Source organism: Myotis myotis, unplaced genomic scaffold (assembly GCF_014108235.1).
Source record: "Myotis myotis isolate mMyoMyo1 unplaced genomic scaffold, mMyoMyo1.p scaffold_m19_p_18, whole genome shotgun sequence".
Classification (NCBI taxonomy): domain Eukaryota; kingdom Metazoa; phylum Chordata; class Mammalia; order Chiroptera; family Vespertilionidae; genus Myotis; species Myotis myotis.
In genome coordinates this window covers 29,012,735-29,026,256 of record NW_023416322.1, presented here as the reverse complement: position 1 = coordinate 29,026,256, position 13,522 = coordinate 29,012,735, and the positions used below count along the sequence as shown (strand labels likewise).

General features: G+C 51.2%; 1 protein-coding gene across 8 annotated transcripts in view; it reads right to left on the bottom strand.

Annotated features, from left to right (window-relative positions):
- TPM3 (tropomyosin 3) overlaps window positions 1-5,711 on the bottom strand; it is a 30,409-nt gene extending 24,698 nt beyond the window's left edge. For 2 of the 8 annotated variants that reach the window (XM_036342948.1, XM_036342954.1), the window contains exons 1-2: window positions 5,502-5,711; window positions 4,824-4,949 (exon numbers count right to left, since the gene is read on the bottom strand). In XM_036342948.1, the coding sequence (XP_036198841.1) occupies window positions 4,824-4,949; window positions 5,502-5,618 (243 nt within the window). In that variant the 5' untranslated portion in view covers window positions 5,619-5,711. The remainder of the gene's footprint in view (window positions 1-4,823; window positions 4,950-5,501) is intronic. The other 6 variants (XM_036342947.1, XM_036342953.1, XM_036342950.1 and 3 more) reach the window with 4 other exon arrangements.
- Window positions 5,712-13,522: the final 7,811 nt, after the last annotated feature.

Sequence of the window (13,522 nt, the reverse complement as noted above, 5' to 3'; positions counted from 1 at the left end):
GGTCAAGGGCATGTACCTTGGTTTCGGGCACATCCCCAGTTAGGGGTGTGCAGGAGGCGGCTGATCAATGTTTCTCTCTCATCAATGTTTCTAACTCTCTATCCCTCTCCCTTCCTCTCTGTAAAAAAAACAATAATATATATATATATATATATATATATATATATATATATATATATATATATATATTTTTTTTTTTTTTTTTTTAAAGAGTAAATGGTTTGGCCCAGCCAGTGCAGCCCAGTGGTTGAACATCAACCTACAAACTAGAAGGTCACCGTTGGATTCCCAATCAGGGCACATGCTCAGGTTGTGGGCTTAATCCCCAATGTGGGGTGTGCAAGAGGCAGCCAATCAATGTTACTCTCTGATCATTGATGTTTCTGTCTCTCTTTCCCTCTCCCTTCCTCTCTGACATCAATAAAAATATGTCAAAAAAAAAAAAAAAAAAAGAAATACTGAGCAATGAGACCATTCAGAGGAAAGATCTCCCACAGACAAGAAGTAATTTGCTTGGTAGAGTAACTGTACACTTTGATTCCGCCGTCCCCCCAGGAATTGAGAAGGAAGAGCAGAGATCTGAGCCTCAGTAAACTCTACCCTGATGGCCTAAGAATTTTTCCAACTCTCTTGGGAGAAGTCTGAGGAGAGGGTCTAAGGAAGCGGAAATGAGACTTTGTCATCTGGGTGCTGGTCAGCAGGGGGCACTATTGAACCTCCCTTTGCCCTAGTGAAAAAGCAGACCTCATCTTCGACAAACCAAAGGGCTGTTGAAACACCATGCATTCCAGAGGCTGGTAGATTTGAACAGATAATCTTCTCTTGATCCATGGAAACAGGTGGATTGACTCTGATAGCCTTTAAAAGCAGGATGGATGGGCAGAACGGAGTCCAGTGCTATTGTTTTCATGGTGACCAACAATACAACAATAGATCAACAGGTCTGTCCCTGTCCCTCCTCTTCCCAGCCCTCCCACCTCCTGTACTTAAAATAGAGTGTAATGACTCTATGTCCTAACCATTGCATTCCTCTTTCCCCTTGTTATACAGTAATTGGTTTCTAATTTCATCTCGTATTGAAAGGACCTTAGCCATGGTTGCCCAACATAACAATGTGAATGTTCTTACTACCACTGAAGTATACATCTTTAAATGGTTAAAATGGCCAATTAAAAAAACTTTTTTATTTATTGACTTTAGAGAGAGAAACATCAATGTGTTGTTCCACTTATTTTTGCATTCACTGGTTGCTTCTTGTATGTGCCCTAACAGTGGATTGAACCCAAAACCTTGGTGTATCAGGACGACGTGCTAACCAACTGAGCTACCCAGCCAGGGCTAAAATGGCCAATTTTATGTTATGTATATTTTTCCACAAGTAAAAAAAAAGATCTTAGATGAACTCAGGAAGGGGAAAAAAAAAGAAGTTTGGACTCACTGTGCAATACCCTTGGATCTTTCTTTGTTCAAGCAGTCTTAGCAAATCCTACACTTTCTGGCAAGGTTTCTCAGATAGCCAGAACTCCCTGTGTAAACATGCAGTTTTTGACTCCTCTCTTTCTTCCCCTTATCTCTATCAAAGTAATATACTTTGCTTACTTGCTTATTAATCTCAAGGCACAAACTAATTTGTGAACTTCCTTTGTACTGGGCAGAGCACCGTCGCCGCAGAAATGCATATATTATGTTGCTGATGACTGACCCTTGCTATCTACTTTAAACCTTGTTGCCTCCTCCTTATTCAGGGGTTTTCCTCATTCTTTTTTTTTTTTAATTACTTTATTTTACAGAGAGGAGGGGAGGGAGAGAGAAATATCAGTTTGTTGTCCCACTTATTTATGCATTCATTGGTTGATTCTTGTATGTGCCCTGACCGGGGATTGAATCTGCAACCTTGGTGTATCTGGACGATGTTCTAACCAGCTGAGCTACCCAGCCAGGGCATCCCAATTCTTATAAACACCTCAGTTTCCTTCTTTGACCCTTTGAGACAGGAGTTAAATTTTTCTGTAAAGGACCAGATAGTAAATATTTCTGGTTTTGTATGCCATCGGGTGTGGTAACTACTCTTGTAGGGTGAGTGATGTGTAAGTGAAGGTCATGGCAGTGCTCCAATAAAACCCTGTACAGAAACCAGGCTGGGGCTAGCTTTGTGCAGTGGCAGTAGCCAGTGAGGTTTATCTGAGGCACAATTTTGCTGCTGAAAAACAATCAACAATAACAACAAAAAACACAGGCTGGGGCAGGATTGACCCCACAGGTGGTAGTTTGCTGGCCCCAGCTTTGAGAAACACCTTCCTTGCTGCATCTTCACCAGCCCTAACAGATTTTTGCCTCCTGCCCTCAGCCTTTCTCTCCTATTTCATGTTCTACATATCTCACATCTCTGAGGGTACTTACTGACTTGATGGGAAAGCTAACAAAAGTGAGGGACGTTGCCCTAACCGGTTTGGCTCAGTGGACAGAGCATTGGCCTGCGGACTCAAGGGTCCCAGGTTTGATTCCTGTCAGGGGCATGTACCTTGGTTGCGGGCACATACCCAGTAAGGAGTGTGCGGGAGGCAGCTGATCGATGTTTCTAACTCTCTATCCCTCTCCCTTCCTCTCTGTAAAAAAATCAATAAAATATATTTTTTAAAAAAGTGAGGGACGTTGAATGAGTTTGTTTTTTTAACCTATGGTTTATATATTTAAATGTTTTTGGTGAATTCCTATATAAATATGAGAAGTTTTTTTCATATATATATATATATGAAATGAATATACTGAGTATGCTTAGGTGAGGGATGACGTGTGTGTGTGTGTGTGTGTGTGTGTAAAACAGGACAGAATTTATCCCCAGGAAGTTCCCGTATCTTTCCAATGATACTTATATATTATCTAGAGCAGTGGTTCTCAACCTTCCTAATGCCGCGACCCTTTAATACAGTTCCCAATGTTGTGGTGACCCCCAATTTCATTGTTACAAATTGAACATAATTAAAGCATAGTGATTAATCACAAAAACAATATGTAATTATGTATGTGTTTTCCGATGGTCTTAGGCGACCCCTGTGAAAGGGTCGTTCGACCCCCAAAGGGGTTGCGACCCACAGGTTGAGAACCGCTGCTCTAGGTCACATTGACCTCCCAAGATCTCAGGTTAGACTTGTTTGTTCTCTTTGTTGCTCCTGAAAACACCTGCTCAAGCCCACATACTATTTCAGCCTAAAGATCTCCCAGGGATTTGTTACCAACATCTTACAAAATGTTATCAACCTGCTATTGTGCCAGTTTGCAAAAGCTACCCCCATGCCTGTTTATTAGACAGAGAGATCTGTCCATTTACACCTGGAACCTCGGTTAGGCAACGGCAGCGGGCCATCAAGCATTTGCCCAAAGCCCTAGGGGTAACCTGTGTTTGTTGCAATTTTATGAGAAGGGTGAGTTCATAGTTTGCAGTGGTGTAAACTTTTGGGAACTATGAATACGTATACTGTACATGATCCTCTTAGTGTCTCTGACCTCTGACAGGGTATATTTAACAACACTCACCACTTCCCCAGGCCATTGAAAGTGCTGAAGAGCCACAGAGGAGATCAGAAACCTAACAGCAATGAGGCCAAATGTGAGGATCGGAAAACATTTGTGAGTGGCCTACTCTGTCTTTCTAGCTATTTTCCAAAGCCAAATGTAATTAAAAAAAAATGCTCCACCCTAGCCAGTCTGGCTCAGTGGATAGAGCGTCGGCCCGCAGACTGAAGGGTCCCGGGTTCAATTCCGGTCAAGGGCACATGCCTCGGTTGCAGGCTCATTCCCTGGCCCTGGTCAGAGTGCTGCATGCGAATGTTTCTCTCTCTGTCTCTCCCCCTCCCTCTACTCTCTCTAAAAATCCATGGGGAACATATCCTTGGGTGAGGATTCACAAAAAAACACACATGCTCCTATTTTCCTGTTAATTCAGAGCTGAGAATTGACTGTTTCTATCAATACCAGGACATTCTTTTATTGCTAAGATCCGTACGGTACTTTTCTATGTAATCTCGCATTTATCTTTGTGGTAAACTTCAAGTTTGAAGTGAAGGAAAGTAGGTGGTTATGGGATAAAATAAAGTGGAAAAGAGAATTTATTTCCTTTCCAAATGGGAAAATTCAGCTCTAGAGAAGCTATTTAGTCAAGGTCACAGAGTGAGGTCTGGCGGTGATACCTTTACCCTCTAAGCTTACCCCACATCTAAGATTCCATCTTATTTCTATTATAGTCTATCGTTCTACGGTCCTCTCTGCTGCCCCATGACCAGTGCTTCCTGTAGCATCTCTGAAGCGTAAGGGCAGATGTCCACATTGGCCAAGATAAGTAAACCTAGATGAGGCCAGGGTCAATGTGACCTTCTTTGTCCCATTATGAAAACTGAGCTGCCTCTGCTGGGCAGTTAGGAGATGAGAGTTTCCCTATTAATACACATATCTACGTGCCTAGCCTTGGGCACAAAAGCGAAGAATGCGGCCTGGGGGAGGAGGTGGGATAAGTGATAGCAGTCTGGACTTAGCGTCCCTTCCCTTTGTCCAGGTCCTGGAAAAGATCACGGAATTCCTGGGTTGGGGTGAGACCAAAATAAGAGACTTCTATGTGCCTTTAAGAAAGAAAGTATCCGCCATTACAAGGATATGCCAGCATGTGGTTATATGCTGTAATGTATGTGGGTATCTATGTCTACGTTCTGTGAATCCACAGGTATGTATGACCAAGTGTGTTTGGAATGTAGTCATATTAACATGAAGATCTTATATGTGTGGGTGAACCGCCCCCCCCCCCCCCCCCCCCGCATCTCTCTAATACTCACGTCTGCTGCCTTCTTCTCGGCCAGCTCCAGCTTCTCCTGCGCATCCTTCAAAGCTTCGGAATACTTGTCCAGCTCATCTTCTGTCCCTTTCAGCTTCTTCTGCATTGCCGCCAGCTCATCTTCTAACTACAGGAGCCGCGAGAGTCACACACAAGACATGCATACACAACAGTGCCCGGCTCAGACCCTGGGAACTTGAGCTCTGACAGACCCCTGAGCTGTCACCAGAATGACACACTTTCTCTCCAGTTACTTCCAGCCAGCTGCCCCGGGAGTTTTGCTGGCCTTGGCCTGTCGCCCTGTGATCTCTGATCCTAGGACGATCCAGTCGTGCCGAGTTTTCATCTAAGACTCGGGGATGGTAAATATATTAGGGGGATAGGTACCTATAACTCCATCTAAGGGAAAAGCGTTGCCGTATGCCAAGCTCCCACCTCTTCCTCTCGAAATCAGGACTCTTCCGAAATGTGATCGGCTCTCGCTTAAATCAAGGAGACACACTCTAGCTCCGAAGGGGGCCACTAACTTTCCCAAGGTCACACGGGCAGCCCGAGCTGGATACCTTCGTTGTCCTCTGCCTATCCAGGTACCAGTGGTCACTGCCTTTTCCATGAAAGCTCTCTTCCACTGCACCATCTCGCTCACCCGTAGGTGAGAGACACCGGTCCCAGTGCCTACCTGTTTACTTCTTTCTTCTGCCTGCTTCTGCTCAGCCTCAGCTTGTTCTGCCCGGTCTAGAGCATTCTCCTTGTCCAGCTTCAGCATCTGCATCTTTTTCTTGATGGCCTCCATCATGAGCAGTGGCCGTTGGTGAGCTCACCTGCGAACACTAGAGAACTGGAGACTAGGGCAAGAAAGGAGGTGCTGCTGGCTGAGTGACTGGGAGCCCCCCAGACTTGAGCCTTTATCTCTGCTCATGGCTCCACCTCTTGTTCCTAATATAGTCCTTCCAGATCCTTCCAGCCCATCATTGTTCTCCAGGGGGAACACAGGGTGAGACACTTTCATGGACTGACATCACCAGCAGAGAAAAAATGGGGGAACAGCTGAGGCTGATTTTAGACAATGGAAAGTGGGGGAGGGGGAGGCTCTTCCTGACCCTGAAACTTTCCACTCACTCTGGGCAGCTCTATGGGTGTGTTTTGTTTTGTTTTTTTAAAGAGGGGAGGGTGGGAGGTGGGGGAGAGGTGAACATGGAAATAGAGAAAGGTACTTTGGTAATTCTAGACTGGTAGTTTTCACTCAAAGGGTCCTACTTGCTCTTCCGTTTCCCCTTCCTCTCACCTGGACTGTGTTGGGTGCTGATCAGATGCCACCGTTGAATTTCACCTTTTGATTTCTGGTATTCGGGAAGCTTGAGCAACAGTGAAAAGGGGAGGTCACCCGTGATCCTGAAAATTCCCCCAAATCCCCTGATCAAATTACGGCGTTATTTTGAGAGTCTCTAATTGGCAGGGAGGTCTGTTCCTCGCCCTTAAGAGCCACAGGGATGGGGTAAGAGGGTAGGGTGGAGATCTGGAAGGCCATCCCAGAGCTTCAAGTGGGGTGGGGGAGAGAATCAGGGCATGGGCAGAATAGTCTAGATGGGACCATGCCCTCTGTTTGCCCATAGTGACCTTTAAATAGAACTTTGATACCCGCACACACCGAGGTCTGTGTTGCTCTCTCCTCTTCTCACCCTCTGCTCCCTTCATATCCGCCACCCCCACCTCCCACACACTCATCATGCTAGTCATCATTGCCAGCGTTATTCTGCCCAGCTTCGTTCCCGGCCATGTTCATTCTTCCACTTGGAGCCTTGTCATGGACAGGTGGCGATTGATCCCAGGACACTGGCACCATACAATCGGAGAAAATGCCAAGAGCAAGGGGCACACTGTTCAAGGTGACCAGAGCTATCAGGGAAGAATATAAATGGCTCTAATTAGTCATTATGCCAAGGATAGATGGGTCGTGTTAATACTAAGCCCCAGCAATGGGGGAACTGAGACAGAGGGCAAAACTGGAGTCCGCTCTTGAGAGCTTCCAGTCACTAGAGGTAGATGGGCCGATAGACCATCAGCTAACTCTTGAAGGAGAGCAGAGAAATTAAGGACTCCTACTGTGGGACTCAGAAACAAGACAGTCCCGGGGTCAGGAGGCAGTGGATAAGAAAGGGGGCTCCAGGGGGTGGGTGCGGGCTGGGAGAGGTCAATGGGAGGAAAAGGAGACGTGTAATACTTTCAACAATAAAGAATTTTTAAAAAGGGGTTGCATATTGGATAAAATATAAGGGACAGGAGAAGATCACTTTTGGTACAAGGAAAAGACATAGGAAGATTAGATAAATAAATACCAGCCCTCCAGCTTAAGATTGCAATCCATGTGGGCTGTTCTTCCAGGTGGATCCTGGAGAGAAGAAGTTCCGTAAAAATCACAGGCGCCCCAGACCCCAAGAGGTAGGAAAGAGTGTGATGCCAGATTGCCCACTGCTGTAAGAATATGTTTGACATTTAGTTGGTTCCTAATTAAACAACCCAATATCAAACATATCACACAGAAGCAGGCAGGAGAGCTTTGGGGGTCACCTGCCTCTTCCCCACTGCAAAGGAGGGCCAGAGCAGATCCGCCAGGCACCAAGGATGGCTAGCTGGAGGGCCCTCTCCTGGGGGAAGGGCACCGACTCCTGCCCTTGGCCTCCCAAGACAGCCAGTTTTTACTCATCTGCCCTTCGTGCCACCCCTGTCTCAGCTCCTCTCTTGCCAGTGCCTGGCCTTTGCTGGATCACGTCGGGCTAAAACAGGAAGATATCTGGCAGGGCTCCACCTCCGGGCCCCCGTCCTTCCCCAAAGCTCCCACCCAGAGCTTCTCCCCCTGATGTCACGGCCCCAGCGCCCCGGGGATCAGTGGTGTCAGCAGCTCCTTGTCAGCCTTGCCACCTGCTCTCCTCAGCTCCCTCCCAGCTGCCCCGAGGCTTTTCCAGAGTGGGGGTGGGGGGCTTGTGCATTCTGCTTTTCTCTTCCAACAGAACTCCTAACCTTTCCAAGTCACCTCCACAAGATAGCTGAGGGCCTTTCCGTGGAAACCATCCTGGAACCTTTCTGCTCTTAAGTACTACAAATGAGTCGCTGTGAAAGGGAGACACTTCTAGAATGCTTGGCTGCTTCTTCCCACCATCTTGTCCCTTCTCACCTTCTCCCAATGTCCTCCAGGTCCTTCTTAAAGTCACCCTTGGATGTCCAGAAGAGAAGAGTGACATGTCGTATTAGCAGGCTCCAGCCTGAGCTCCAGAGATGTATGGTCCCCCCGCCCGGCTCATTGAAACTAAGACGTGAGGAGGTCAAGGGTGAGGGAGGAAACCCTCTACCAGGAAGCAGCCTGCAGTCCTTAGGGCTCTTTTCTCCTGAGGCTTTTCACAACCCTGGACCGGCTCCTCTAAAGGTCTTCCCTCGCAGGAATGCAGCCTGATTACTTTCTGGGAGGTTTTTCTTCTGAAGAGAATCAAATCTGTTGAATGTCATGTGGCAGGCAGATGCTTCTCTCTACTATGGCAGCAAGGAGCCCAAGTTATAGCTACGCTCGAGGTGGGGGTGGTGGGGGGCTTGGGTGGAGTCTGGGGGTGGGAGGAGGATGCCCTGCTTTAGCCCCTAGGCCTGTTCCATGTGTCCTTGTTCCCATTAGTCTGGACACTGCCCCCCGCCCCCTGGCCCCCACGTATACCAACTCCACAGTGCCCTTGATCTAGATAGATAGCTTGTCCCAAGCCCCAGTCAATTCCTGTTGTGTGGCTCTTGCCTTCCAGGGGAAGACTAACCAATGGGTGTCTGAGCCCCAAGGTGGGAACCATGGCGTTGTCTTATGGCCTGTTCCTTTATGACTCTCAGTGAAGGGTTGTGTGTAACTTTTACCTTCTTGACCTTCCCTTTTACCCTTACTCCTCCAGTCCTAGTTCCCTTCTCTGAGAAAGCTGACTACCCGCAGAGCCTGGGAGAGAGGCTGGGGAAAGGACTAGCGGGAACTGAAAGGACTTCCGTGTTTGGGGCACGAGGGTAACAGATGCAGAGGTAGGAATAGTGATGTGGGGCGGGGAACAGCTCCCTGAAAAGGAGACTGGACGGCATAATGAAGCAGAAACAGCAGACGGCCTCTGATGAAAGCTTCCTGTTTCTCCTGGAAGGACCTTCTATGCAGCCATTTCATTACCAGGGGAGCTGGGGAAGGCACCAGCCACAGAGGAAAAGGGGCCTGGATGGGTGAACTACTCAGCTGATGTGATGAGAACAGACAGAGGAGGCAGAGAGGATCAGAAGCGATGGGCTTTGTAGGAGGCCAGCCTGCCAATACTGGAGCTGGCCCGGCACTGACAAGCCCTGGGGAAAGAGGCCAAGGTCAGGGATCAAGGCAGAGTGGGCTGGGTGTTCTGTGGGTCCAAATGAACAGAGGAAAGAGAAATGAAAGGGGTTGGTGAGGAAGTGTGGTGGGAGGCGGGGTGGGGGCTGGGGAGCCGTTAATGGAGCCCAAATAAAAGGAAAACCAGCCCTGGCCAGGTAGCTCGGTTGATTAAAGCATCATCCCAGTTCACCGAGGTTGCGGTTTTGTGTGTGTTTTGTTAATCCTCACCCGAGGACATTTTTCCATTGGCTTTTTAGAGAGAGTGGAAGAGAGAGAGAGGAAAAGACAAACATTGATGTGAGAGAAACACATCGATTGGTTGCCTCCTGTATGCGCCCCTACCAGGGCCTGGGCTGGGGAGGAGCCTGCAACCAAGGTACACGTCCTTGACCGGCATTCAACCGGGGGGGGGGGGCCCTCTGGCCGAGGCTCTATCTACTGAGCCAAACCCTCTAGAGTTTGACATACCTGCCCTACATCCATTGCCTTATTTAATCCTCTTAATAACCCTAGGAGGAGATGGGTATTATTGTCCCCGTTTTCAGAAGAGGATATTGAGGCTCAGGGAATTAACGTATACATGATGACAGCAACTAGAAGCCAGACCTTGAACCCACACTAAACTCCAAAGCCTGTGCTCATCCCTGTACTTTGCTGCGTTGTGCTCCTCGTCAGTAGGGTATGTAGGGAGAGAACGAAGGAGAAGCTCTGAAAGTTGAGAAATAAGAGGGTCCCTTGCCTCCAAATGGGCAACGTACTCAGGCCCGCGGGTATGGACACGACCTCTGAGCCGGTCTAAATGGGAAGAGGCAGAAGGTGCTGGAGCCAGGCTCAAGTGGAGGCGGCAGGAAGGGAGTGAGCTTTGCTCCGCCATCTCCCTGGGACCCAGAGCTACAGGGGGAAGGGGACTCTGGTCCCCTCTCCCAGGCGCCCTCAACACGCACCACTTTGCCCCCAAGCAGCTTAGTTTCCATGCTTTATGTCATGGGCATCAGGTAAGGCCTTGTTTGCAGAAAGTACTCAGCATGGAAACCATTTGAAGTCCCCTGCTCAAGGTCAGCCCTCAGGCCCTTGCAAGCTTGTCTGGCCCTGATTTCGGAGAATGGAGGCCTTTCTCCCAATTCTCCCCAACACAGGGAGCTCCTTATGGAGTCAAGTGCACGCCTGCATCCTGGTGTGATTACCTTGCCTCCAAAGGGACAGCAGACACACGCCTGTGGGTGTAGAGAGGACCCCTGAGCCGGCTCCAAACGGGGTGAGGCAGAAGGTGCTGGAGCCCAGGCTCAAGTGGAGGCGGCAGGAAGGGGGTGGGCTTTGCTCCGTGCCCAGCCCTGTGCCCTATTCTCACGGTCCAGATCCTCTCCAATCACACTAGAGGTGTTTCTTTCCTCCCTCCCACCCTCCCTCCTTCCCTTTCTCCCTTTCTCCTTCCCTCTCTCCTGGCTTTACTGAGCACCTGTCTGTGCCAGACTCTGGGCTACAAAGGCAAAGCTAGCATCCCCAAGACCTCACCGCCCCGTGACTGTGACCGCGGTGGGTGCAGGATGCAGGGGGAGCCCCTGGGGACTCAGGGGAGATTCTCCAGTGGAGTTAAAGCCGTTAAAGCCGGCTGGGACCTGAAGGCTGAGGAAGGGCATTCCAGATGGAGGGAACTGCATGTGTGAAGGCAGGGAGGCAGGAAAGAGCCCGCCTGGTCTGGGAACTGTGGGAGGGCGATGGAGTCGGGTCCAGGAAATCTGTTGGGTGAGGTTGAGGTCCCAGAACCCACTCCCTGGGCCCTCTGCCTTCTTGACCTCCTTTCCGGCCCAGCTGCACAAATGGGTGCCTTTGACATTGGAGAGGGAGTGAGGAAGGAGGGGCCAGCTGGTGTGTGTTTTGGGATTGCTTCTCAGAAATCTCCTCCTCCTCTTCTTCCTCTTCCTCCTCCTCCTTCTCCTCCTCCTCCTCTGACACCATGGCAACCAGGAGGCAGCTGGGGGAGCCACCTGTGAGCTGGGCTGAGTTGTGGGGAGGTGGGCTGGGGGTAAGGACCTCTGCTCCCCATCTCTGAGCCTCAGTCTTGGCATCTAGAATATGGGCACGGCAACCCAGTTGTGGGCTCCTGTCAATCAGGTGCTCCAGGAAGCCCAGGCCTAGGCCCAGGCAGGACTCCTTAGGGCAGTGGTTCTCAACCTTCCTAACGCCGCGGCCCTTTAATACAGTTCCTCATGTTGTGGTGACCCCCAATTTCATTGTTACAAATTGAACATAATTAAAGCATAGTGATTAATCACAAAAACAATATGTAATTATATATGTGTTTTCCGATGGTCTTAGGCGACCCCTGTGAAAGGGTCGTTCGACACCCAAAGGGGTCGTGACCCACAGGTTGAGGACCGCTGCCTTAGGGGAAGGCCCGGGAGGGAGGTAAGGGCGGGGCTGGGGAGTGCCCTGCATCATCCTGCAGCGGGGGCTGGGCAAGGCAGCGGAGAGTCCCTGAGCCACGTGGCCTGCGCTTCCCACCAAGCAGCCTGCCTGGTGTGCCCACTGCACTGTCGCTGCGGAGGAGCGCCAGGGAGCAGGAGACAGGGCCCAGGCAGACACAGGGATGATCTCCCCGTGAGCCCTGCAGTGAGAAGTCTGGGGTGGGGGCTGGGGGGTCTCCCCTGCCACGGGCTCAGCTGTTCCCAGAACCCGGTCAAAGCCCCAAAAGGAGCCCTAGCCGGTTTGGCTCGGTGGATAGAGTGTCGGCCTGCAGACTAAAGGGTCCCAGGTTCAATTCCAGTCAAAGGCACATGCCGGGGCTCAATCCCCAGTGAGGGGCTTGCAGGAGGCAGCCAGTCAATGGTTCTCTCTCATCATTGATGTTTCTCTGTCTGCCTCTTCCTCTCTGAAATCAATAAAAAATAAAATAAAGTAAAACCCCAAAAGGAGGGGTCTATTTCCTGAGGCTGCGGCTCAGATGACTACAGACAGGTCTAAACCAACAGGAACAAGTGCTGTCCCCATCTGGGTGCCAGAATCTGAAATCAGGGCGTCCACGGCTGTGCTCCCCCGGAGGGCTCCAGGGCAGGGTCCTTCCCCTGGTCAGCTTCTGGGGGCTCCTGGGGCTCCTTGGCTCCTGGCCCCATCCCTTCAATCGCCACTCGTCTTCATGTGGCCTCTCCTCCATCTTCAGGTGCCCCCTCGTCCTTCCTAACATAACCCCACAGTGTTCACTTCCGGCAGATCACGTGGCCCCGCCCCCGTTCACGCGCCCATTGCACAGGTGAAGCTACTGCGGCACAGAGAGGGCGAGTGACTTCTTCCTTGGAGGGTGCACAGCAGTAAAAGGACGGAGCTGGAAATGGACCCTGGGCCGCCCAGAGCCTCTGTCTCCTTGACCCGTGACCTCTGGGTAAGCGGCCGTTTGCTCTGATGGGCTTCACCCTTCCCCTCACCCCCCCCATCCACCCCCAGCAGGGTCACGGGGAGTCACGGCATCAGTGCCTCCGGGCGGCTGCTCTCTTTGTCCCAAGGTCCCTCCCAGCTGGTAACCTTGGCGGAGTCCCCCTGCACTGGTGCGAGGGCCCTGCGTGGAGAACACCCCCCTCCCCTCGCCGTCTGTGGCTTAGATTACAAAGTGCCATGACTTTCCCCGTCTGGCTTCCGCCGCCTGCCTCTCCTGGCAGATTTTGTTTTACCTCGAAATGAAATTGATTCGGGGTCTGCAAACCAGCAGACTGCCTGCATTCGCTCTGAGCCGTGGCTCTGCCCCAGCGCCTCCTGGTCCAAGTGCCCGATGCCCCCCAGCTCCGTGGCAGCATCGCTCATCCCCTGGGCCCCCATTCAGCACAGGCACCCTCAGCGCTCCCCTGCAGCCCCAGGGACCTGCTGAGCCCGGCCCGGCCGGTCACCAGTTCCCCAGGTCCTGCCTGCAGCCCCAGGTCCTCAAACCAGTCTGGGAGGGGCCGGGGGTGGACCCCCTTAGGCTGAGGGGTGCAGACACCAGGTGGCACTCCGCCCCCACACCCTCCCTCCCCTCTCCAGGAGGAAATGCCGAGAACACCCAGTCTGTGCTGACGTCCTGCACCTGGAGGGCTCAGCCTGTGCAGTGCGGCCACCAGAGGGGAACCGTCTGCAGGGTGGTAGGCAGAACAGGCCTCCCAGGGGAGCTGGGTGCCCACCTGGCCCCAAAGCCATCCTTCAGCCTCCCCCTTGCCCCTGCTCAAGGGGAACAGGTGTGGTTTCCGCCCAGCTTCCTGCCTTGGGAGGCGGCAGAGGCTGTCGCCCTCTGCTGGCCAGCTCCTGTTACTGCAGAAAGTAAGTCACCCTGCCACCCAGCCCGTGCCCACAGGGAGCCAGCCCAG